General features: G+C 46.7%; 3 protein-coding genes across 10 annotated transcripts in view; all 3 read right to left on the minus strand.

Annotated features, from left to right (window-relative positions):
• zc3h13 (zinc finger CCCH-type containing 13) overlaps positions 1-11,393 on the minus strand; it is a 29,142-nt gene extending 17,749 nt beyond the window's left edge. For 7 of the 8 annotated variants that reach the window (XM_055163651.1, XM_055163624.1, XM_055163643.1 and 4 more), the window contains exons 1-11: positions 11,256-11,393; positions 10,278-10,427; positions 9,602-9,702; positions 9,403-9,517; positions 8,853-8,961; positions 8,608-8,771; positions 3,904-4,043; positions 3,610-3,819; positions 2,975-3,133; positions 2,163-2,701; positions 448-723 (exon numbers count right to left, since the gene is read on the minus strand). In XM_055163651.1, the coding sequence (XP_055019626.1) occupies positions 448-723; positions 2,163-2,701; positions 2,975-3,133; positions 3,610-3,819; positions 3,904-4,043; positions 8,608-8,771; positions 8,853-8,961; positions 9,403-9,517; positions 9,602-9,702; positions 10,278-10,418 (1,954 nt within the window). In that variant the 5' untranslated portion in view covers positions 10,419-10,427; positions 11,256-11,393. The remainder of the gene's footprint in view (positions 1-447; positions 724-2,162; positions 2,702-2,974; positions 3,134-3,609; positions 3,820-3,903; positions 4,044-8,607; positions 8,772-8,852; positions 8,962-9,402; positions 9,518-9,601; positions 9,703-10,277; positions 10,428-11,255) is intronic. The other variant, XM_055163629.1, reaches the window with a different exon arrangement.
• Positions 11,394-12,316: 923 nt separating this feature from the next.
• On the minus strand, positions 12,317-16,162 carry cpb2 (carboxypeptidase B2 (plasma); the record flags this gene model as incomplete). The annotated part of the gene is made up of 6 exons (XM_055163840.1): positions 12,317-13,200; positions 13,265-13,349; positions 14,475-14,677; positions 15,098-15,188; positions 15,864-15,974; positions 16,052-16,162. Coding segments are annotated over 6 exons (810 nt in total), but the record flags the coding sequence as incomplete, so codon positions are not given.
• Positions 16,163-22,512: 6,350 nt separating this feature from the next.
• LOC110168982 (ras-associated and pleckstrin homology domains-containing protein 1-like) overlaps positions 22,513-25,554 on the minus strand; it is a 39,486-nt gene continuing 36,444 nt past the window's right edge. Inside the window, 4 exon segments of the mRNA XM_055163844.1 lie at positions 22,513-23,638; positions 23,641-24,400; positions 24,447-25,139; positions 25,142-25,508. Of these exon segments, the coding sequence (XP_055019819.1) occupies positions 23,244-23,638; positions 23,641-24,400; positions 24,447-25,139; positions 25,142-25,508 (2,215 nt within the window). The 3' untranslated portion in view covers positions 22,513-23,243.

A 25,554-nucleotide genomic window follows, 5' to 3' on the forward strand; every position in this document is an offset into this window, starting at 1 on the left:
GGCCTGTTTTTACGTTTTCTTATTTTTGTTTTTATTTTGAAAAATTTATGAACAAATAACACACAGATTGACTAAACCAGGTCTAAACCAGGCCTACACCAGGACTAAACCAGGACTAAACCAGGACTAAACCAGGTTTAAACCAGGACTAAACCAGGTCTAAACCAGGCCTACACCAGGACTGAACTAGGACTAAACCAGGACTAAACCAGGTCTACACCAGGACTAAACCAGGTCTAAACCAGGCCTACACCAGGACTGAACTAACTAACCAGGACTAAACCAGGTCTAAACCAGGCCTACACCAGGACTAAACCAGGTCTAAACCAGGCCTACACCAGGACTAAACCAGGACTAAACCAGGTCTACACCAGGACTGAACTAGGACTAAACCAGGACTAAACCAGGACTAAACCAGGTCTACACCAGGTCTAAACGAGGCCTGACCTTTGTCCTGCGGTTCGTTTCGTGCTCTGATGCGTCCGCTCCTCTCTCCTCGGTCTCTCTCGTCTCCTCTGTGAGCTCTGGTGTAGCTCCTCTCCTCCGCCTCCTCCTTCCTCTCTCGCTCTCGCTCCTTGTCTCTCCGTTCCGCTCCTCCGTCCCTCTGACTCTCTCGCTCACGGTTATCACGAGCTTCCCGGTTCGACTCCCGACGCTCTCGTCCTTCCGAGTCGTAGTGACGATCGTCGCGGCCCAGATCTTTGTCCCGTTTGGAGCGGCTTTCTGTCCGACAAAAAACAACAACACATATTTTAATGTTTTTTTTGTTTACATTTCTGTTCTAAAATGTAAAGACACACTAAGACACTTTTCAGCTCGTGTCCGTGGAGATGCTGCTATGCTGGAATGTTCCACAGTATAGCATTAAACTTTTCTATCTTATGTCTTTATTCAGTTATTCGCTTTTTTTTTTTTACTTTATTTTTATTAGAAAGTTTTAGTTATTATTAGTTAAAATTATGAGTATTGTGAAACTGAATAAATCCTCAGACCAACCAAAAAAAAAAAAAAAAAAGGATAAATAATTAAAAAATTAAATAAAAATAAAAGTAAAATAAGAGGTCATCAAGCAATTGACATCTGCAAAGACCTATACAAAATTTTTACGTTAAGATTTTTTTATTTATTGGTTTATTTATTTTTATTTTATTTTGTTTTTTTATTTTATTTTACTGGTTTTATTTTATTTTACTGGTTTTATTTTATTTTACTAGTTTTATTTTATTCTACTAGTTTTATTTTATTTTACAGGTTTTATTTTATTTTACATTTTTATTTTATTTAACAGGTTTTATTTTATTTAACAGGTTTTATTTTATTTTACTGGTTTTATTTTATTTTACTAGTTTTATTTTATTTTACAGGTTTTATTTTATTTTACAGGTTTTATTTTATTTTACAGGTTTTATTTTATTTTACAGGTTTTATATTATTTTACAGGTTTTATTTTATTTTACAGGTTTTATTTTATTTTACAGGTTTTATTTTATTTTACAGGTTTTATTTTTATTTTACAGGTTTTATTTTATTTTATTACTGGTTTTATTTTATTTTACTGGTTTTATTATTTCAAGACTAGTATTATTTTAGTCGTTTATTTTATCATCTTATTATTGTTGTTATTATTCTGTATTTGTGCAGAAGTTTGGAAACTGTTTGTTTGTGAAATGTGCGACAGAAATAAAGTGGATTGGAAAAAAACAACAGAACGGTGTCAGTCAAACTTTTGTTTTGCTGAGATTGTCTCTGATTTTCCGCTCTTCTCCTGAGCTTGTTTCTCGTGCTGCTGTAGCTCGTGATCTTCCGTGACGTGTTGGAAGATTTTAACTCGAGGCTGCGTTGAGTTTTCAATTATTGGTTCCATCCTTTTTTATTTAGGCGACGTTACTGAACCAAATAATGGCGATTGACAAATTAAACTTTTGAGGAGAACTGAGACATGAAGAAGTTACGTACTGCACAAATTTTAAGACCCAGATATAAAAATTCCAAGCTTTTTCCAAATCCTTTCAAGGTCTTATTTCCAAATTCATAAATTCAGTGCTTTTAAGAGTTTTTAAGAAACCGTGGGAACCTTGAATAACATCTTCACGGAGACGAGCAGGTGGTTTGACTGAAAAATGGGTCTAAATTTGAAACAAAAACCGAATTTTTAAACTTACCATCTCTGCGCTCTCGCTCCCCTCTGCTCCTGTCTCTGCTCCTGTCCCTGCTCCTGTCTCGGCTCCTGTCACGGCTCCTGTCCCTGCTTCTATCCCTGCTCCTGTCTCTGCTCCTGTCACGGCTCCTGTCCCTGCTCCTTTCCCGACTCCTGTCCCTGCTCCTGTCCCTGCTCCGATCTCTACTTCTGTCCCTGCTCCGGTCTCTGCTCCGATCCCGGCTCCTGTCCCTGCTCCTGTCTCTACTCCTGTCCCTGCTCCTGTCACGGCTCCTGTCTCTGCTCCTGTCAAGGCTCCTGTCTCGGCTCCTGTCCCTGCTCCGGTCCCTGCTCCGATCCCGGCTCCGGTCCCTGCTTCTATCCCGGCTCCGGTCCCTGCTCCGGTCCCTCTCTCGTCCCCGCGAGTGCCTCCTTCCAGGACTTCCTCGGTCGGAGCGCCGGGGGGGAGGAGGGGAGGAGTCCTGGAGGGGGGAGGAGGAGCGACGCTGGGCGGAAGAGCCGGAGCGAGAGGAGGGGGAGCGGTGGTGAGGAGGAGACACCGATCTGAAGGAGGAGAAGAAGAAGAAGAGAGAGATCATTAACAAAAAGAACCTGTGCTGTGTTCATCTAAAGCCCTAACTAAACTAAAAACGATAAGAACACAACTCTAACGGTGAAGGGGAAGTGGGAAAAAGAATTAAAGATAAAAATTGAAGATAAAGATTGGTTAAACATGTGGCGGCATCACCACACCACCACCTGCTCTCGAACATGGAGGGACTTTGCCTGGAAGAACCTGATTTGATTCTTTATTACATATAAATGAAAGAGAATCACCTGTACCTGTGCGGCGGCGAGCTGCTGTGGGCGGGGCCTTTGCCGACGGCGGTTTTGGGGGAGGCGGATTTCTTTCGAGCGGGAGGAGGAGACGCGCTTCCCGATCGCTCCTCTGACGTCACCACACGCTTGGCCTTATGGGAACTGTCCGAGCGATCCCTGAAAACAACACAAACATCAGCAAGAACGACAAACAGCAAAAACAGCTAATAATCTGGTTCTGGTTTAGTCCTGGTTTAGTTTCAGTTCAGACCTGGTTTAGTCCTTGTTTAGACCTAGTTCTGTCCTGCTTCAGTCCTAGTTTAGTCCCAGTTTAGTCCCAGTTTAGGCCCAGTTCAGGCCCTGGTTTAGTCCTTGGTTCGGACCCAGTTCAGTCCTGGATTAGTCCAGGTTTAGTCCCTGGTTCGGTCCAGGTTCAGTTTGGTTCATTCCTGGTTTATTCCTGGTTCAGTCCTAGTTTAGTCCTTGGTTCGGACCTCGTTCAATCCTGGTTTAGTCCTGGTTCAGATTCAGTTTAGTCCTACTCGAGTCCTGGATTAGTCCTGGTTTAGACCTGGTTCAGTCCTGGTTTAGTCCCTGGTTTAGTCCCAGTTCAGACCTGTTTTAGTCCCGGTTTGGTCCTGGTCGAGTCTCACCTGCGTTTGTCTTTCTTCTCTTTGTGTTTCTCTCCGTCTCTCTCTTTCTCTTTGACTTTCTCCTCAGACTTTTCTTTGTTCTTGTGTTTGGTTTTGTGTTTTTTCCCTCCTCCTGCTCCTGTGACGGGCAGCTCCAGGGGCACGGGCGGCGGCGGGCTCGGCGTGCGCGGGCCTTTCTTTTTACTGTGGCCTCCTTTAGACGACCTGGAACTACAAACACAAACATATGACACCGTTACGGCCCTGACCTTCTGCTCCTCCGCTCCGGTGATGTACGTTTGTATTTTTTTGTACCTCTCTGCGATGGGGGAGGACACGGACGTCTTCTTCTCCTTCTTTCCAGAGCCGCTGGTTTTGGCGCCCCCTTTGTGTTTGGGGGAGCCGCTGGACTTCCTGGTCGGAGAGTCTTTGGAGCTCATCGGCTCTGGGGACGTCTGTTGCAGGAACAGAAAGGAGAAAATTAAAATTAGGACCCGACCGATGTGGATTTTTTTTTTTGCGGCCGATACGATCCTGATAAAAGCGGTTCTGGAGGAGCCAATAGTCAGTTTATTTAGTGATGTAAAAATTCACTGTAAATCTTCAGGTGATGATAAAACTTAGGTTTGGTTCTAATGGATTTTAAATTGTGTTTATTTAGGCGACATTTCCTGTTATTCTGCGTCTTTACGTCACATTTAAAGACAGTGGGTCAGACTAACAGCGTTTATGCATCACATTCTGGACTGTAAACAAACTACCACCATCAACCTTTAGCGGTTAAAGCGTGTGCGGTAATTAATGACATGTATGTATATATTTAATTTTTTCCATAATGTTTTTTATTGGTTTTCAGTTGAGATTTATAATTGTACAGCAAGTGGTGTAACATATATACAAATATACATATATGTGTAAACATATACGCATATAAACATAGAATGTTAAGAAATAACAATGTGGTAAATTTAAAACAATAATAATAAAAAGAGATATATATAAAATAATAATAAAAAAAATAAAAAAGTAAAAAAATAACAAAAATAAAGTAATAAAAGAACAATAAATAAATAAATAAAGAATAATAATAACTGTCACACTCTTTCACAACTATAGTTTTCTGAGAAAGACCATTAAGGTTGTCCATACTTCTTCAAATTACCTCTAATGATACAGGTCAGGTATGTCCAAATTATGGCCCGGGGGCCAAATGCGGCCCTCAAGTTCCAAGTGAATTGGCCCAAATTACCTTGCATCAATTAAAAATTAGCATTTTACTGCAAGTTTTTTGAAAATGTACCTTGATAAAGTGAAGATTTAATATTTAGTGTGTGGTTTTTAAGGATCTTAGCGTGAATAAAGACTGACGGCTCATTCTAACGTGTTAAACATGCACAAATTTCAATTATTCCCTGTATTGAGCTCCAGTCTGTGGCCCTCGATCAGTCTCTGCTTCATCTGTGTTTTGAGATGTGTCCCTTGATGAAAAAAGTTTGGACACCCCTGATATAAGTCAGCTTTTCCAGTGTAACACACAAAGACATTTCTAGAATCCAGGACTGTTCAGAAGAAACTTCAGTCTCTTTCCTCGACAAACCAACCGTCCTCCTGGTCTGCAGGAGGCCAAAGTCCATCAGAGTTTTACTTTTAGAGCCGATAGTGAAGTTGTCTGGGTTTATTTCTAGGACACAGTTTTGCAGAGAAAGGCACCTGAACGCCAACGATTTTACTTAAGGTACAAACCACCATTTTCCAAAAAGTTACCACTTTAGGACATTCCCACACACGGTGAATTAAGGTGCCCCTCTCAGCTGAAACTAATGACATGTGTAAATTGGTGCTGTCAAGCAATTTAAAAAATTTAGATATTAATTAATTATGATCTGTAATTAATTAATGTAATAATCTCTTTTTTAATCTCACCTAAAAATTGCTGAGAAAAGCTTCAACTTGAGGTATTTTCATTTGAATTCATTATTACATTATTTTCAGACTATAATTAACGTTTTTGTATTATTGCTGTTACTAATCTGCATAAATAAACTCAACTTTACAACATATAAACATAACGACTCTAGAGCCACATCAGCCCTTTGACATTATCATGTGTTTAATGCAGATTCGTGCAAATGTCACAGAAACTAAACTTAAAACCACATCACTAATTTGCATAAACTAAGCGGAGAAAAGAAAAAAAAAAAACGCTCATGTCGCTGACGTGGTTCAACTTCTGTCGGACTAAAGGACACGACTCAGTGGAATATGAGTGTTCTCTCTGTGACAGAGGGATGTTCTGCTGATGCTCAGTCTGTTCTGTGTTTGTGTCGTGATGTTTTCAGATCAGACGTGCGCACATTTATCACAGATGCAGCGAGAACGAGAATGAAAATTACTATTGTTTGCGGGAGCGAGCGGAGCAGGACTGAACAGTGCGACTGTGTCCTAACAACACATAAAAACAGATTTTATAATAAGACAACTCACACAGAAACAGTAAACTTAGAGATTAAAAATAAGATTAACGCAATTAAAAACATAACGCACTAAATATGACTGTAATTAATTAATCACAATTAACGCGATAATTTGACACCCCTATGTGTAAATATGGATCATTCACACATCAGTGCAGGTCCAGTCACATGTGCAGACACTTGAGACCAGAACAATGTCAGAAAACAAACTGTTTATGTAGAGCGACAGCAGCTAAACAACGAGAAACAACCAAACGGAGCTCCAAAAACGACACGTTTGCAGCACTCACCGCCAGTCTCACAGGCTCCTCTCGGATCACAAGACTCCGCTCTGAAGTTTGATAAAAACGGCTGTAGATTTGTTTTTGCAGTTGAGTTTTGTTTCTGGTCAGTGTGGTGGGTCGGACACAGGAGCGTTTAAAGCAGCAGCTCCTCAGTGTTGTGCGTGTGGATCTTGTGAACAGGCACATGTGAGTGATGTGACTCTGCGGTGCGTTCAGGGGCAGTACGACGTCTCACACACACAAACAAGTAACTCCACAGATAAATCCTGAAGTGCCGCCACATGTTAGAACATTTATGTGTCTGTAAATTGGATTAAATAAACAGAATATCGAGAGTCTAAGCTTCATAACGAGGTAGAATCTGCTCACGAGGACCAAGATTTAGACCGATAATCGATAGGAATTTTTTGCCCCCGAGTTTGAGTCCGAGTCATTTGATTTTGAGTATCTGCCGGTACCAAGTCCCAATCCGATACTTCTATAAAACATTATAAAATGTTATATAGAATCAGATCCAGGATGTGTGAGGATCAGATTGTGTTGATTTCAGTGTGTCGTATTTGGACTGAACTTAGTGTGAAAAATCAAATGTCCAAAACTTTAATTTTATGAACTTTTCTAACCATGAACCATCATTGTTGAAAATCTTGACTTTGCACAGTCTGCTTTTGGAATGTGTAACTTAGTAAACTTAATGAACTGGACAAAACAGGAACCAGACCAGAACCAGATCAGACCTGAGACTAGAACCAGACCAGAACCAGATCAGACCTGAGACTAGAACCAGACCAGAACCAGATCAGACCTGAGACTAGAACCAGACCAGAACCAGATCAGACCTGAGACTCGACTCTGCACAATCTACACTTTGTATATTTGATATTATATGGAGGCATGAGAATTATATTTAAACATTTAGGCTCGTCTATCAAATCCAAATAATAAAAAATCTTACCAAATAAAAACGAGATGGCAGAAGCCCCACAGCCTCTCAAACGCACCACCACATCCACAAACCCACCGCAGAGCGCACAACAAACGGCAGAGCACCGCAACATCGGTCCCATCACTCGATAGACGCTCCACTCCACTGGACGGACCCTCAACGCCAAAAGCGCCAGCTCCACAGCACAACATGTGCACGTACGACGACGCTCTCGGCCGCACAGGTGTGAACACGGACCACAGAACCGCAGGTAACAACGCCCGAGTACGACACGACCCAAAAGTCCCAGTGTGAGTGTGTCTCTAGTACAACAGACGCTGGGACAAACAGTCGCTCCAACTGGACGTCCCTGAGTGAATCCTGCACCTCATAAAAAATGATGTGTCCTGAATGTCCTGTGTATTATATACGTATATTATTTTTCTGATACCTGATCGGCACATAACGTCCAAGTCCGGATCGAGTCCACAGTCACGAGATCGGATCGGTACAACCCTAATAATCGATGTGTCTCCAAGTGCCCATATCGACCAAATAATATGGGTGAACTGATATATCGGTCGATCCTTAAAATCCCACACATGTTTCATAAACCAGGACTAAACCAGGACCAGGACTAAAGCAGGACTATAGCAGGACCAGGATCAGGACTAGAGCAGGACCAAAGCAGGACCAAAGCAGGACTACAGCAGGACTACAGCAGGACCAGGATCAGGACTAAAGCAGGACCAAAGCAGGACCAAAGCAGGACCAAAGCAGGACCAAAGCAGGACTAAAGCAGGACCAAAGCAGGACCAAAGCAGGACCAAAGCAGGACTACAGCAGGACTACAGCAGGACCAGGATCAGGACTAAAGCAGGACCAAAGCAGGACCAAAGCAGGACCAAAGCAGGACCAAAGCAGGACTACAGCAGGACTACAGCAGGACTACAGCAGGACTACAGCAGGACCAGGATCAGGATCAGGACTAAAGCAGGACTAAAGCAGGACCAAAGCAGGACCAAAGCAGGACCAAAGCAGGACCAAAGCAGGACTACAGCAGGACTAAAGCAGGACTAAAGCAGGACCAGGACTACAGCAGGACTACAGCAGGACTACAGCAGGACCAGGATCAGGATCAGGACTAAAGCAGGACTAAAGCAGGACCAAAGCAGGACCAAAGCAGGACCAAAGCAGGACCAAAGCAGGACTACAGCAGGACTAAAGAAGCAGGACTAAAGCAGGACTAAAGCAGGACCAGGACCAGGACTAAAGCAGGACTAAAGCAGGACCAGGACTACAGCAGGATTACAGCAGGACTAATGCGAGTCTGTACCTTGGTGACTGCTGGGCCTCTGCTCTTCTGCGTCTCGTCTTTCTTGATGGTGATTTCTTCTCTTTTGTCCTGGTTTTCCTGCTCCAGCTTCATCAGCTCCCTCTGGATCTTCTGCCTCTTCATCTCCAGAGACAGCTCGTAGTCGTAGTCTCCGATATCTGAGTCTGGACACAGATCCGAGGGTTTGTACGGGGAACAAAAAATAATAATACTGCTGCTCTAAAGTCTAACGTTAAACCCTGTACCTTCTCTGGTGGCCTCCCACTCTGGAGCTTCTTCTTCACTGGCTGGAGTTCTCTCTTTAGTGATTTTTATGTCCTCCTTCTCCCTGTGTCTGCCTCTGGACGAGTCTCTCTGAATAAAACAAAACAAAACACATTTATTATAAATACTAAGTACAGTCGTCTGGAAGACCTTATGGAACTTGACTGTCCTACTCACTCCGTCCCTCTGCTCCTCCATCTGATCATTTTTATTTATTTATTACTGATTTATTTATTTTGCACATATAACATGAAAATAAAAAGAAACTCACTAGATACAACAGTAGGTGCTGGAAGAGGCAAAAAACCCAAAAGGATGAAAATTAAAGCCTCCACCTTATGAATACATGAAAAATTTAGTATTTTATATATATATATATATATATATAATATATATACATATATACACATATACACACATATATACACATATATACACACACACATATATATAGCGTCTCCATCTGATTATACAGCGTTTTACTGTCCGAGTGCGCGGTTAGCATGCTAGTGATCGGCTCTGTAAACTCACTCTTGTAGTGGCGGTTTGTGGTTCGTCTGCGTCGCGTTTTAAATTGTCTGAATCCACATCCTGTCTCTTATTTTTCATCCTCTCGCGCAGATCTCCAGTGGGCCTCTCTGCTGACCTAAAACAAAACAACAAACAAACTTAAGGTCAATAAAAACAGAAAGATTTAACGAGTTTAAACGTGGAGCGGTTTGAGTCTCACAGGCTGAAGCTGAATTTGCCTCGGGGCTGAGGGCCATGTGTGTAACGACAAGTGTTTCCGTAGCTGCAGTTCCCAGTTTTCAGCCAATTTCTGCACTGACTCTGAAACAAAAACACAACAACGATAAGAACGAAAAAGGTGTAAACAAGGACTAAAACTGGACTAAAACTGGACTGAACCATGACTAAATCAGGACCAAACCTGGGATGAACCAAGATTAAAACCAGACCAAACCATGGACCAAACCAGGACTAACTACATTAGTTCTAAAGTCAGTCTAAATTGTGTGTGAACCAGGACTGAACCAGGACTGAACCAGGACTAACCCGGGACAAACCCGGGACTAAAATAGGACTAAAATAGGACTAAACCAGGACTAAACCAGGACTAAAATAGGACAAACCCAGGACTAACCCCAAGACTAACCCAGGATTAACCTGGGACTAAAATAGGACTAAACCAGGACTAAAATAAGACTAACCCAGGACTAAGCCAGGACTAAGCCAGGACTAACCCAGGTCTGACCCAGTCTAAAGCAGGGGGTAAACCAGGTCCACTCTAAACTAACATCGGTCTAAAATCTGGTCTAACCCCAGTCTCATGCATCCCAGTTTAACCCCGGTCTAGACCCCGGTCTAAACCCCGGTCTAGACCCCGGTCTAAACCCCGGTCTGACCTCTGGAGCCGCGGCGCCGGTGCTCGGTCCGAGCCTCTCAAACACACTGGGGCGGCGGGACGTGGGGGGGAGGGGCACGGCGCTCGAGTCCGAAATCGTCTTAGAATTCTCCACTGTCACCTTCCTCCTGATCTTGGACATTCTGCAGAGCTGCAACACCGACAAAAAGAGTCAGATGCCCTCCCGTACACCTGTGTCCTCCCGTACACCTGTCCCGTACACCTGTGTCCTCCCGTACACCTGTGTCCTCCCGTACACCTGCCCCCCTCTGCGTCAGATGCCCTCCCGCCCTTTGACAAATTTTATTTTTTTTAGCTTCCTGTTCCTTCCTGGGTTTTTTTTTTGGGGGGGGGGTTTAGCGTTCTGTTCCAACATTTCCAGGACTTAATTCAATTTAAATCAATCAATCGCTATGGCAACAGGTCACAACACATCCATCATTCTGACCCATGGATATCAGTTTGTGTCAGATGCCCTCCCATCCTCCTCATCACAAGTCCAAATGTTTACAACTTTAATCGTGTTTTCTGGAGTTTTAAAGTTTATTCCGGAGCTTTTATCTGTGTTATTTATTCACAAAGGGTGATGTAAGCTTATTAGTATTTGTGGATAATATTCCTGTACTTTATTACATTATAAATTAAATGTTATTGTCAGTCAGAGCAGCGGGATTCATTCATTACAAGTTTACAACCAACAACAAAACACGCTCCGAGCAACACGAAACTAAAAGGTTTTCCTTTATTTACGACATTTTCAATCACGTTCTGAGCATATTATGTTTATTCACCATTTTATCCTTTATCTGTTTACGTGTAAACGCAGATAAATCTGTTGTAAAAACATTTCTGGAGCTTTAAAATGTCACAAACACGGATGGTGCTAATGCTAACGTGCTAACTCCATCACTTCACCACAGCGCGGCCCCAGAGACAAAAACACGCCCGGAATAAGCGCCTAAACCCGGGCACGGCTCACCCAAGATATGTATTCGGCGGAGCATCGACTTTAGTCCGGGGTGGGTCCGTTTTGTGCAGAAAATCGCCGCTTTATTCGGAGGTGTCACGGTGCACGATCTGCGCCGAGCGGCTCCGTCATGGCGGCGGTGGTGACGTCATGTCCGGCGGGATAAAAGCGACGATAGCGCGTGGCCCGGGCGCGTGCGCAGAGCAGGGTTTAGAGCGCGAGACTTTTACTCAAATTTAAACAAAATTTAAAAAAACAAAACTGGGACTAAATCTTGGACAAACTAAATATTTACTCAAAAATGTCAACGACATCTGCATGTTTCTCTTCTGTCGAGGTCTGTGATGTTTAAACTTTTTCTTATTCAAATACATTTTTAAAATAAAATAATTTGTTTCAACATTGAATTCAGAACAAACAAAATATAAAATAATAACAACATTTTAAAATCATGTGTCTAGAGTCCTGTGTGTGTGCGGCGGTCAGATGTAACACAGATCTGATCTGACCTAAAGGGCCAAATATTATTATATCAGAGGCCAAATTTGGCCCCTGGGCCTGAGTTTGACATGTTATTATATACAGTCTATGGTTTAGTCCTGATTTAGACCAGGTTTAGACCTGTTTAGATCTGGTTTTAGTCCTGATTCAGTTCTGGTTAAGAACTGATTTAGACCAGGTTTACTTCTGGTTTAGTTCTAGTTTAGTCCAGGTTTAGACTTGGTTTAGTCCTGGTTTAGTTCTAGTTTGGACCTGGTTTAGATCTGGTTTTAGTCCAGATTCAGTCCTGGATTTAGACCTGGTTAGGCCTAGTTTAGATTAAGTTTAGACATGATTTAGATCTGGTTTAAGTCTTCATTTAGTCCTGGTTTAGACCTGTTTTAGATTAAGTTCAAACCTAATTTTAATCTGGTTTAGTCCTGGTTTAGTTCTAGTTTAGAACTGGTTTATATCTGGTTTCAGTTCAGATTCAGTCCTGGCTTAGTCCTGGTTTAGTCCTGGTTTAGTCCTGGTCTGGACCTGGTTTAACTCCCGTCTGACAATAAAATAAAGAAATAAAAAGTTCATCCAGATTCTTTCTGTAGATTTTAATGACATTATGATATTTACAAAGGGGGAAATAATCAGAGGGAAATAAAATAAAAACATTTAAGAACTAAAAACTAGACCCAGTGTAGTCCAGATTTAGACCTGGGATTTAGACGGGTATAGTCTGGCTTTAGTCCTGGTTCAGTCTTGGTTTTCTTGGTCTTGTTCTCCAGGACCTTCATGACGACGATCTTCACGGTGATCAGAGGTTCGTTGGAGGTCTTGTTGATATGAGAAGGAGGGAGGAGGTTCAGTCCTGGTTCAGTCCTGGTTTAGTCCTGGTTTAGTCCTGGTCTGGTCCTGGTTCAGTCTTGGTTCAGTCCTGGGCTGGTCCTGGTCTGGTCCTGCTTTAGCTCTGTACTGTAGGACCTTCATGACGATGGTCTTAACGTTGATCAGAGCTTTGTTGGAGGTCTTGTTGTTGTGAGATTGAGGGAGCAGGTTCAGTCCTAGTTTGATCCTGGTTCAGTCCTGGTCTAGTCCTAGTCTGGTCAAGGTTCAGTCCTGTTTTAGACCTGGTCTGGTCCTGGTTTAGTCCTGGTCTGCTGCTGTTTTGGCCTTGTTCTCGAGGACCATCAGGGCGATGGTCTTGACAGAGAGATGGAGGGAGAAGGTTCAGTCCTGGTTCAGTCCTGGTCTGGTCCTGGTCTGGTCCTGGTTTAGTCCTGGTCTGCTGCTGCTTTGGCCTTGCTCTCGAGGACCTTCAGGGCGATGGTCTTGACGGCGATCAGAGCTTCGTTGCAGGCCTTGCTGATGTGAGACGGAGGCAGGAGGAACCCGTATCGTCCTGTGTCCTGCAGCTCGAACGTGAACGAATATTTGATCCCCAGATTATACGCCCAGTCGTCCGAACCTCCCGGGGCCAGGTCTGAGACACAAACAAGCTCCGGGTTTAGTCCTGGTTTAGTCCTGGTTCAGTTCTTGATACTTACAGATGGTTTCGGCTCCAGCTCCGTATTTGTAGTTGTTGCGATAATGTCTCCGGATTTTATGAGACGCTTCTTTCACCATCTCCAACTTTAGGACAAAAGACAGACCGGGTTTAGTCTAGATTTAGTCCTGGTTTAGTCCTGGTTGAGTACTGGTTTAGTCTTGGCTGATTTAGTCCTGGTCTTTGTTCAGTCCTCATCACATGGTCTGGGATCTGCTGTGTGGTGCAGGAGTAGATTTAGTCCTGATTTAGACCTGGTTCAATCCTGGTTCAATCCTGGTCCTGGTCTAGTCCTGGTCCTAGTTTAGTCCTGGTCTGGTCCTCACCAGTTCCTGATGGTCTGGGGTCTGCTGGGTGGTGCAGGAGTAGTTTTAGTCCTGTTTTATTTCTGTTATAGTCTTGGTTCAGTCCTGGTCTTGGTCCTGGTCTTGGTCTGGTCCTGGTCCTGGTCTGGTCTGGTCCTGGTCTGGTCTGGTCTGGTCTGGTCTGGTCCTGGTCTGGTCTGGTCTGGTCTGGTTGGTCTGGTCTGGTCTGGTCCTGGTCTGGTCTGGTCTGGCTGGTCCTGGTCTTGGTCCTGGTCTGGTCTGGTCTGGTCTGGTCCTGGTCTGGTCCTGGTCCTGGTCTGGTCTGGTCCTGGTCTGGTCTGGTCTGGATCTGTCCTGGTCCTGGTCCTGGTCTGGTCTGGTCTGGTCTGGTCCTGGTCCTGGTCCTGGTCCCGGTCTGGTCCTCACCAGTTCCTGATGGTCTGGGGTCTGCTGGGTGGTGCAGGAGTAGTTTTAGTCCTGTTTTATTTCTGTTATAGTCTTGGTTCAGTCCTGGTCTTGTCTGGTCCTGGTTGGTCTGGTCTGGTCTGGTCTGGTCTGGTCCTGGTCTGGTCTGGTCCGGTCTGGTCCTCACCAGTTCCTGATGGTCTGGGGTCTGCTGGGTGTGCAGGAGTAGTTTTAGTCCTGTTTTATTTCTGTTATAGTCTTGGTTCAGTCCTGGTCTGGTCTGGTCTGGTCTGGTCCTGGTCTGGTCTGGTCCTGGTCTGGTCTGGTCCTGGTCCCGGTCTGGTCCTCACCAGTTCCTGATGGTCTGGGGTCTGCTGGTGTGTGCAGGAGTAGTTTTAGTCCTGTTTTATTTCTGTTATAGTCTTGGTTCAGTCCTGGTCTTGGTCCTGGTCTTGGTCTGGTCTGGTCCTGGTCTGGTCCTGGTCCTGGTCTGGTCCTCACCAGTTCCTGATGGTCTGGGGTCTGCTGGGTGGTGCAGGAGTAGGGGAACAGGAGCATCTGTGAGTAGGAGTGGATGCTGATGTAGATCTGGACCAGGTCTTTGTTGGTCCTCAGGAAGTTGGCGACGGCCTGAGACTCGGACTCAGACTCTGGGAAGCGACCGCAGTAGATCTCAGAGCACGGAGACGAGGAGGCGCCCTCCGCTGGACACACACCGCGTTACACTCTGACACACTGAATCTCATCTTAAATTAACTCAAATAAAGTGTCAAAATAAAACTCCTCTGTGTGTTGTTGAGTTAAATCAGATTAACTCTACAAAGTGTTATCTGTTTACTCTCTAAACCTTCATTTAACTCTGGATTTGGGTTAAACAGGAACTTTGGTCCAGTTTTACTTCATGAACATTTACACAAATGTTAAATTAACTCTAGAACAGAGTGACTCAGATAAACTCTGAGAACATGTTCAAACTGACTCTGTCAGAGTTAATTTTAACACTTGTTGGTGTGTAAAATTGTTAGAACATCAGTGTGGAGGGAGGACTTGAACCTGTGACCTCGTGGTCCTGGGCTCTGATCTTGTTTTTATGATCTTATATGTTTTATTTGAAGTGAACTCACTGCACCAGTTTGCGTCGAAGTTTCTGTTGAGGTCGACTCCGACGCAGCGACTGTTTGGAGACGAAGAACGATTCTTCCTCCACAGTCGATTCTGAACAAAAACAAAACTCACATTCCTCCTCAAACAAACTCAGAGTCTCTGGACACAATCGGTTTCACTTTGAAGAACATCTCATTTTCTACACGACACATGAAGAACCTCCGTCTGATCATCTCGAGCTTTTTACTCCAAACTCCAAACCCTCTGAGATGTTTCTGAACACTGGGCTTCCTCATGTTTCAAAAACGAAGCTGAGGCTGAACTTTTACATCAACTTGTTTTTTTAAATTTGTCTTTTTCTTCACAGAAACATGAAAACAAACTAGATTCACACTGTGAGTCTGGATCATCTGAGGAGACCAAAAATTAATAAAACATGAATTAAAAACTGGTTAAAATGACAGGTCTGGTTTAGTCCTGGTTTAGTCCTGGTTTGGTCCTGGTTTAGTCCTGGTCCAGTACCTTGGTCCAGGTGTAGTGGTCCTGGTTTAGTCCTGGTTTAGTCCTGGTTTAGTCCTGGTCCAGTACCTTGGTCCAGGTGTAGTGGTCCTGGTTTAGTCCTGGTTTAGTCCTGGTTTAGTCCTGGTCCAGTACCTTGGTCCAGGTGTAGTGGTCCTGGTTTAGTCCTGGTTTAGTCCTGGTTTAGTCCTGGTTTAGTCCTGGTCCAGTACCTTGGTCCAGGTGTAGTGGTCCTGGTTTAGTCCTGGTTTAGTCCTGGTCCAGTACCTTGGTCCAGGTGTAGTCGTATCCATCGGGGTTGAGCACCGGCAGAACAATCACGTCAAAACCGTCGAGGATCCGAGTGATGTCCGAGTTCACGCCGTAAAATCCCAGAGACTGAGACACGTGGGGACACGTGGTGAGGTCACAGTGTGAGGGGGCGTGGCTAACGTGTGATTGACAGCTGCACTCACGTATTGGACGAACCAGAGGCAGAAGGCGGGACTTATCCACTCACGAGCGTGAATCCCACAATCCAACCACACGGACTTTTTCTCCACCGCAGGACCCAGAGACAACTGACAACAGACCGGGTTTAGACCGGGTTTAGACCGGGTTAGACCGGGGTTAGACCGGGGTTAGACCGGGTTAGACCGGGGTTAGACCGGGTTTAGACCGGGTTAGACCGGGGTTTAGACCGGGTTTAGACCGGGGTTAGACCGGGGTTAGACCGGGGTTAGACCGGGTTTAGACCGGGTTAGACCGGGGTTAGACCGGGGTTAGACCGGGTTTAGACCGGGTTTAGACCGGGTTAGACCGGGTTTAGACCGGGGTTAGACCGGGTTTAGACCGGGGTTAGACCGGGTTAGACCGGGTTTAGACCGGGTTTAGACCGGGTTTAGACCGGGTTTAGACCGGGGTTAGACCGGGTTAGACCGGGGTTAGACCGGGTTTAGACCGGGGTTAGACCGGGGTTTAGACCGGGGTTAGACCGGGTTAGACCGGGGTTAGACCGGGGTTAGACCGGGGTTAGACCGGGGTTAGACCGGGGTTAGAACTGGTTCAGTCCTGGTTCAGTCTTGATATAGTCCCTGGTTTAGTCCTTATTTATTCCTAATTAGGGTTTAGTCCTGGTCTAGACCTGGTCTAGTCCTGGTCTAGTCCTGGGTCCTGGTTAGTCCTGGTCTAGTCCTGGTCTAGTCCTGGTCTAGTCCTAGTCCTGGTCTAGTCCTGGTCTAGTCCTGGTCTAGTCCTGGTTTAGTCCTGGTCTAGTCCTGGGTCTAGTCCTGGTCTAGTCCTGGTCTAGTCTGGTCTAGTCCTGGTCTAGTCCTGGTCTAGTCCTGGTTTAGTCCTGGTCTAGTCCTGGTTTAGTCCTGGTCTAGTCCTGGTCTAGTCTGGTCTAGTCCTGGTCTAGTCCTGGTTTAGTCCTGGTTTAGTCCTGGTCTAGTCCTGGTCTAGTCCTGGTTTAGTCCTGGTCTAGTCCTGGTCTAGTCCTGGTTTAGTCCTGGTCTAGTCCTGGTCTAGTCCTGGTTTAGTCCTGGTCTAGTCTAGTCCTGGTCCTAGTCCCTAGTCCTGGTCTAGTCCTGGTTCTAGTCCTGGGTTTAGTCCTGGTTTAGTCCTGGTCTGGTCTAGTCCTGGTTTAGTCCTGGTCTAGTCCTGGTCTAGTCCTGGTTAGTCCTGGTGGTTAGTCCTGGTCTAGTCCTGGTAGTCCTGGTTTAGTCCTGGTTTAGTCCTGGTCTAGTCCTGGTTCTAGTCCTGGTTTAGTCCTGGTAGTCCTGTTAGTCCTGGTCCTAGTCCTAGTCTGGTTTAGTCTAGTCCTGGTCTAGTCCTGGTTTAGTCCTGGTCTAGTCCTGGTCTAGTCCTGGTTAGTCCTGGTTTAGTCCTGGTTTAGTCCTGGTCTAGTCCTGGTTTAGTCCTAGTCTAGTCCTGGTCTAGTCCTGGTTTAGTCCTGGTCCTAGTCCTAGTCCTGGTTTAGTCCTGGTTCTAGTCCTGGTCTAGTCCTGGTCTAGTCCTGGTTTAGTCCTGGTCTAGTCCTGGTCTAGTCCTGGTCTAGTCCTGGTCTAGTCCTAGTCTAGTCCTGGTCTAGTCCTGGTTTAGTCCTGGTTTAGTCCTGGTCTAGTCCTGGTGGTCTAGTCCTGGTTTAGTCCTGGTCTAGTCCTGGTTTAGTCCTGGTCTAGTCCTGGTCTAGTCCTGGTCTAGTCCTGGTCTAGTCCTGGTTCTAGTCCTGGTTTAGTCCTGGTCTAGTCCTGGTTTAGTCCTGGTCCTGGTTAGTCCTGGTTTAGTCCTGGTCTAGTCCTGGTCTAGTCCTGGTCTAGTCCTGGTCTAGTCCTGGTCTAGTCCTGGTCTAGTCCTGGTCTAGTCCTGGTTCAGTCCTGTACTCACTGTATTTGAGATGTGAGTCCGGTTGTGGCCCAGACCAGGACCAGGACCAGGACCGGGACTTGGATCGGGGTTCTGTTCATGTCTGGTTTTGTTGGAGTCTCGTTCCGTCGTTCTGAGTCTGAAGTTTGTTTTTTGATGTTTACTTTAGTGAGGAAAGAGGTCGAAGGTCAGCGCCCACAAACGGGACGCACACAGGAAGTGACCCGCTAAAGACGCACTGCGGCACTTTACACCTGCTCGTCTCCATGGAGACACTGTAAGATTCCACAGTGCAGCTTTACAGAAAAACATTTTTACTGTTTGTGTTTTATGTTTATGTTTCTGACTCAAGCGGATGATTCCAGACCAAGACCAGGATAAGACCAGACGGACAAGACCAGACCAAGACCAGACCAAGACCAGGACAAGACCAGACCAAGACCAGACCAAGACCAGGACAAGACCACAAGACCAGACCAGACCAGACCAGACAGGACAAGACCAAGACCAAGACCAGGACACCAGACCAAGACCAAGACCAGGACAAGACCAGACCAAGAAGACCAGACCAAGACCAAGACCAGACAGACCAGACCAGACCAGACCAGACCAAGACCAAGACCAGACAAGACCAGACCAAGACCAGAAGACCAAGGACCAAGACCAGACAAGACCAGACAGACCAAGACCAAGACAAGACCAAGACCAGACCAAGACCAGGACAAGACCAGACCAAGACCAGGACAAGACCAGACCAAGACCAGACCAAGACCAGACAAGACCAGGACAAGACCAGACCAAGACCAGACCAAGACTTTTAAAGACAGATGTATTTTCATATTTTAAGTACAAAAAGTTTTGTTCCATTTGCAGATAATTTGACAATTACTCAAGTGAAATTTACTCAAATCATGACAAAATTTTCTTAATTCACGTCATTTTAATTTTGCTAGAATTAAATTTTTTTGCAGTGTAGTAAAAAGCACCTGTGTAAAAAAGTACATAAAGTACACAAAGTAAAGTAAAAGTATTTGTATTGTAAGTATTTGATGTTGAGCTCTAATCAAGCTTCAAATGTGCTGATTCAAAATTCTGATGAATTTTCATCAAAAACAACTGAATCAATGTTTTGTTTTTTTTAATGTTTTTTACTTTATCATTTTTTTTAAACTTTTTTTATTTTACTTTATTTTTTTTTTATTTATTATGATTTTTACTTTTTTTAAAATTGTTTTTTACTTTCTTTATAATTTTTTAAAACTTTATTTACTTTTATTTTACTTTATTTATTATTTTATTTATTATGTTTTTTACTTTTTTTAAAATTGTTTTTTACTTTATTTATTGTTTTTTACTTTATTTACTTTTATTTTACTTTATTTTTTATTTTTTTGTCCCGACAGGTGCAGTGTGAGCCCTGACAGGTGCAGTGTGAGCCGTGACAGGTGCGGTCCTGTTTAACAAAAGCAGCTGTGGAATGTAACGAAGTGCAGGTTGTAAAATACTGCACGTAAGTATAACTCCTGCGTATTTGTACTTTTTACTATTACTTCAGTTCATTTGAGAACAAGTATCTGTACTTTTTACTCTACTGCAGTTTTGAGCAGGACTGAAAAGTATAAGTATTTTTTTATTCTAGTATTTTTTTTTAAGTGTGAGAGCTGCTGAAAAGTTTATTTTTAACACATTTGTAATTTGAGAAACAAAAAGACAAAAAGAGCTAAAAAACAAACCAAAAAAAACAGCAAATTCAACAAAATTCTTCTTGAGGTTTGATTAAATCTCAAAATCTGCAAACAAAACTTTAACTTTTCACTCTTTAAACATATATTTTAAAAGGTACATTAATACTTTTACTTTATACTCCTTTTTTTATGTTATACTTTTACTTTTACTTGAGTATTTTTGGCTCTGGGATGTGGACTTTTCATGAGTTTGTCCGTGTGACCAGCAGAGGGCGCCCTTCACTCTGTTTTTGTATTTCCCGGTGTTTCCACCAGGGGGAGACAAACACAAACAAACACAAACACACAGCAGGTTTATTTAGTTTATTTTTATTTTATTTTATTACATTTCTTCCCAAATTTCCGTCTGAAAATCTCCAAACACGAGTGGAACAGTTTCATGTTTAAGCGACACGAGCGAGCGACGTCTGCGGGAAACGACGAGCTCAGAAACAACCGGAACAAACCGGAAACACGGAAACTCTGAAACACGGACGCCATTTTAGGGACTTTCTGCTCAGACTTTAAATTACAATAAATAAGGTCTAAAAAGTCTTGATATAGTCCAGGTTTAGTCCTGGGTAGGTCCAAGTGCAGTGCTGATTTAAACCAACTCAACCAGGACTAGACCAGGACTGAACCAGGTCTGAACAAAGGACTAATCCGGGACTAAAGCAGGACTGAACCAGGACTAAATCAAGGCCTAAACCAGGTCTAAACTCGGTCTAAACCAAGGACTAAACCAGGACCAAACCAATTCTAACCCAGGTCTAAATCAGGTCTAACCCAGGTCTAATCCAGGACTAAAGCAGGACTAAACCAGGTCTAAACCAAGGACTAAATCAGGTCTAAACTTGGTCTAAACTCGGTCTAAACCAGGTTTAAATCAAGAACTAAACCAAGGTCTAATCCGGGACTAAAACAGGACTAAACCAGGTCTAATCCAAGGATTAAACCAGGACTAAACCAATCCTAACCCAGGTCTAAATCAGGTCTAAACCAAGGTCTAATCCGGGATTTAACCAAGGACTAAGCCAGTTCCAACCCAGTTCCAACCCAGTTCTAACCCAGGTCTAAACCAGGTCTAAACCAGGTCTAAACCAGGTCTAAACCAGGATCTTCCAAAGGTAAATCCTGGTTTAGTCCGGGTTCTTTAGTCCTGAATCAATCCAGGTTTAGTTCTGGGTCTTTTTTTCAGTTTTATTTAATTAAAAAAACTGATTTCAGGATTTTTTTAGACTAAAATCTGATTAAAACCTGTGACAGAAAAGATGAGTCGATAAATAACCAGAGGAGCAGAGATTAAATTGGTTCCGGTTCCGTGTTTTTCCGGTTCCGTGTTTTTCCGGTTCCGTGTTTTTGTGGATGAGATGAAAAGAGTAAAAAGGTTTAAAGGCTAAACTGAAGTCTTCAGGCACCAGGACGTTTGTAAAAAACTTTCAAACAAAACAGAAACTCAGACAAACCGAGACATTTACACCGAGAAAAAAAAAAAACACCACCAAACTCTCCCGAACTCCCAAACGGCACCGATAATTTAAACTTCAACTTCGTACATTCTCCCGAAACGACAAACGACACAAACGAACCCGAGAAAAACGACAAACGACACAAACGAACCCGAGAAACAGAGCAAAGTGTGGCCAGTTTATTAGGTACGCCTGGTGCAGGACTAAACCAGGACTAAACCAGGACTAAACCAGGTCTAAACCAGGTCTAAACCAGGTCTAAAACCAGGTCTAAACCAGACTAAACCAGGTCTAAACCAGGTCTAAACCAGGTCTAAACCAGGCCAGGTCTAAACCAGGACTAAACCAGGACTAAACCAGGACTAAACCAGGTCTCATTTTTGTTGTACCTAATAATTCGGCCACGTACTTTCAGACTTCAGGTCAAACTCAGGTCAAACTCAGGTCTGCAGCAATAATAATAATTCTTCTTCATAATTTGCATAAAAAACACGTTTACAAAAAAATCCAGTCGTTAAATTATTTCATAAAAAAAGAAAAAACAAAACAAAAAAACAAGAAACATTTCAAATTCCTTCAGTTTCAACGTTTTTAAGGCGTTTACGGAAATAATGATTTAACGAGAGAATGAAGAGACTGGGACTAGACCAGGACTAGACCGGGACTAGACCAGGACTAGACCAGGACTAGACCAGGACTAGACCAGGACTAGACCAGGACTAGACCAGGACTAGACCAGGACTAAACTTGTCAGGAGCAGTAGGACCCAACTCCAGATCTTGACCTAGTTTTGATCAGGACTAACTTAGCCAGTTCACGGTCTAGTCCCTGGTCCAGTCCCTGGTCCAGTCCCTGGTCCCTGGTCCAGTCCCTGGTCCGGTCCCTGGTCCAGTCCCTGGTCCGGTCCCTGGTCCAGTCCCTGGTCCAGTCCATGGTCCAGTCCCTGGTTTGGTCCATGGTCCAGTCTCTGGTCCAGTCCCTGATCTTGTCCCTGGTCCAGTCTTCAGTCTGGTCCAGTCTTCAGGTCTAGTCCCTGGTCCAGTTCCCAGTCCAGTCCTTGGTCTTGTCCCTGGTTCCGTCCCCAGTCTCGTCTCTGGTCCCTGGTCCATCTTCGGTCCAGTTCTTGTCCTGGTCCCTGGTCCAGTTCTTGTCCTGGTCTGGTCCCTGGTCTGGTCCTGGTCCGGTCCGTTTGCAGATGTGTTCATGTGTGTAGATTCTATGACTTGAGTCTCATTACATTTGACCCGATGCTGCAGGACGGACCAAGCCTCAGGTCTTCAGGTCTTCAGGTCTTCAGGTCTCCAGGTCTTCAGGTCTCCAGGTCTTCAGGTCTTCAGGTCTTCAGGTCTCTCAGGTCTTCAGGTCTCAGGTCTTCAGGTCTTCAGGTCTTCAGGTCTTCAGGTCTTCAGGTCTCCAGGTCTTCAGGTCTCCAGGTCTTCAGGTCTTCAGGTCTTCAGGTCGTTCCTTCTGTTTTTCTATTTACAGTTTTAGTCCAAAAGTTCTTCAGGTTTTTTTATCTGAACGTCTCAGACTTTCTGCTCCGTCCGGACGTCGTTTCCTCGTCTCAGACTCAGAGTTTGTTTCATTCACAAACCCAAATATTTAACACGAGTTCTTCCCTCAAACTTAAACTCTCTGCTCCACCCTGTGATGTCATCATGTGGTGACACAGGAAGTGCTCCACTGTGTTTTTAAACTCCACACACCTTCACCAGAATCAACTGGATCAGTTCAGTCCTGGAATCAACTCGACTGAACCAGGACTAAACCAGGTCCACTAAAACCAGGACTAAACCAGATCTGAACCAGGTCTAAAATAGTTCTAAACCACATCTGATCTAAACCAGGACTGAACCAGTGTTTTTAATCTCTCCTGAACTAAAGGGAAAAGGAGCTGTTCACTTGATGACATCACAAGGTGGAGCAGAGTGTTTGGAGTTTCACAGATGTCGACAGATTAATAATAAAGATTTATTCAAACAAACTGGACTCGAGCTCCGACTGAGACGAGGAAACATCAGAAGGACAGAAAACGACTTAAAGCTCAGAGTCTGTGAGATGAACCTTCCAGAACCTTCCAGAACCTGGGAGGAGCTTGGAGGTTCTGGTCCTCAGCACTCGCCGGTCAGTTTGGTGCAGTCTCCTCGTTTGGGCGGCGTGGGCGGCGGCCCCGAGCGGCGCAGCGGCGCAAACCCGGGCGCCGTCAGGAGGTCGGGCGGAGGGGGGGGCAGCGCCGGGTCGGTGCCGGCGCCGCCGCTTTGGTCCACGGAGCCGTGTTTGCCCACAGACTTCCTCTTCAGAGTCCTGTGCAGATCGTCCAGGAAGTTACCGGAAGAACCGTTTTTGGGCGAGGTGGGCGGGGAGACGGGCGGGGGCAGCGGCGCCGCGGGAACCTTCTTCAACGAACTCTTGCTCCAGGAGTGGTTGTTGGCGAGGGGCACGGGCGGGGGAGGGGGCGGGGCCTGAGGCTGAGGGTTGACGACGGCGACTTTGGGGCGGGCGTGTCGTTGGCGGGAGGCGGCGGCGGGCGAGGGGGCGGGAACAGCTCGCACGCGTTCGGGGGCGGCGGGAACGAGCTCGGGTCGGTGGGCGGAGACGGGAAGTCGCCTTTAGCCTGGTTGACTTTCGCCTGCAGCGCCAACGGTAAATGGGACAGGTTGAGTTTTCCGGGTTTGGGCGGCGCCGGCGGAGCGGACGACGAGTCCCGGTGCGGCGAGGGGCTGTTGGGACACGGAGGGGGCGGAGACGGCGCCGAGGCGGAGCTCTGCTGTCCAAACTTACTCAGAAGATTACGACGGTTTTCCAAATACGATGAAGACGAGGACGACGACTCGGGCTTGGCGTTCCTCTGCGGCGTGGGCGGGGCTTTCTTCAGGGTCCCCGGGGGCGACTTCTTCAACGGCGAACTCGTGTTCACAGACGGGAGCGGCGGCGGCGGGGGGGTGGGGCTGTCCGAAGGCGGAGGCGGGAACTCGGGCTGCCATTTCGGTTTGGTTTTGACGGCGGGCGGGGGCGGGGACAGCGCGCGGCGGCAGTTTGGGCGTGTCCGTGTGGGGGGCGGCCCCTGGGAACTGGGCTGGCGAGCTGCTTGACCAGCGAGTTGGGTTTGGCGACGGCGTGCTGCTTGGGGAACGTCGGCGGGGGAGGAGTTTGGAACGTCTTTTTCATGGGGGCGGGCGGAGGAGGAGGCGGAGGAGGAGGCGGCGGAGGGGCGGGGCATCTGGCAGAACAGGGCGGAGGAGGAGGTGGCGGCGGGGCGGGCATCTGGCTGAACAGGGCGGAGGAGGAGGGCGCGGCGGGGCGGGGCATCTGGCTGAACTGGGCGGAGGAGGAGGTGGCGCGGGGCGGGGCATCTGGCTGAACTGGGCGGAGGAGGGGGAGGAGGCGGCGCCGCGGGGGAAGGGCGTCACCGGGGAGACGGGTTTGGTCGGGACGAATCCGGCGGTGAAGGTTTTGGGCGCAGGAGGCGGCGGGAAACTGGACGACGTCTGACTGGCGAAGGGAAACGGGTGAGAGGGGGCGGATTTATGCTGCTGCGGAGGGGGAGGGGGGGGGCGGCGGCGGCGGGGGAGGCGGGGGCAGATGGGGCGGGGCTTGTGCGGCGGAGTCGACGCGTCTAAACTGGCGCTCGCTGCCAACAGCTCCCGCGGGGGACTGGGAAACCGCTCCTTCAACGCCTGCTTGATCCCGTTGGCGTACGGCGTGTGCATCAAACCGCCGCCCGAAAACGATGGAGGAGGCGGCGGCGGCGGAGGGGGCGGGGCCGGGAAGGCGTTGGAAGCGGCCGCCATCGGGAAAAAGGCGGAATGGGAAAGTTTGGCCATGGCAGAACCGGGCATGGGTCTGAACTGAGGCGGAGGGAGCGGCGGCGGGAGCGGCGGCGGCGGCACGTTGGTCCTGGCGGCGATGTGGTTGACCGGTTTGACGACGGCGGGCGGCGCCGGCGGGGGAGGAGGCGGAGGGGGCGGAGTCGGGACCCCCTGCTGCTGCTGCCGGCCTGGATGTTCTGGTTGTTCTGGTTCTGGAGGCGGGTGATGGTGCTGAACTTGTACATGTTTAAGGCGGCGGTGTGGGCGGAGACGCTCTGGATGGGCGGCGGCGGCGGCGGGGGGAGGCGGCGGGGTGGGGGAGGGGGCGGCGGGGGGAGGTGTTCGACGGGGAGCGGCGGGGTCGGGGGCGGGGCGGGGGCTTGCCGCGGCGGGAGGGGAAATGGGCGGGACGTCGGGCGTGACGGGCGATGGCGGGTTGGGGACGGTCTGGGCGGAGTGACCCGGCGGCGTGGGCGGGATCGGGCACTCGGCGGGCGCCAGCGGAGACGGCGGCAAAGGGGCGGGGTCGAGGGCGGAGTCGGGCGGCGGCGGGAAGTGGATGACGGGCTGACGGAGCGGAGGAGACGAGGACGGAGGAGACGAGGGAGGAGGA

This window comes from Boleophthalmus pectinirostris, unplaced genomic scaffold, assembly GCF_026225935.1.
Source record: "Boleophthalmus pectinirostris isolate CB_2022bp ecotype Guang Dong unplaced genomic scaffold, ASM2622593v1 HiC_scaffold_11, whole genome shotgun sequence".
Classification (NCBI taxonomy): Eukaryota; Metazoa; Chordata; class Actinopteri; order Gobiiformes; family Gobiidae; genus Boleophthalmus; species Boleophthalmus pectinirostris.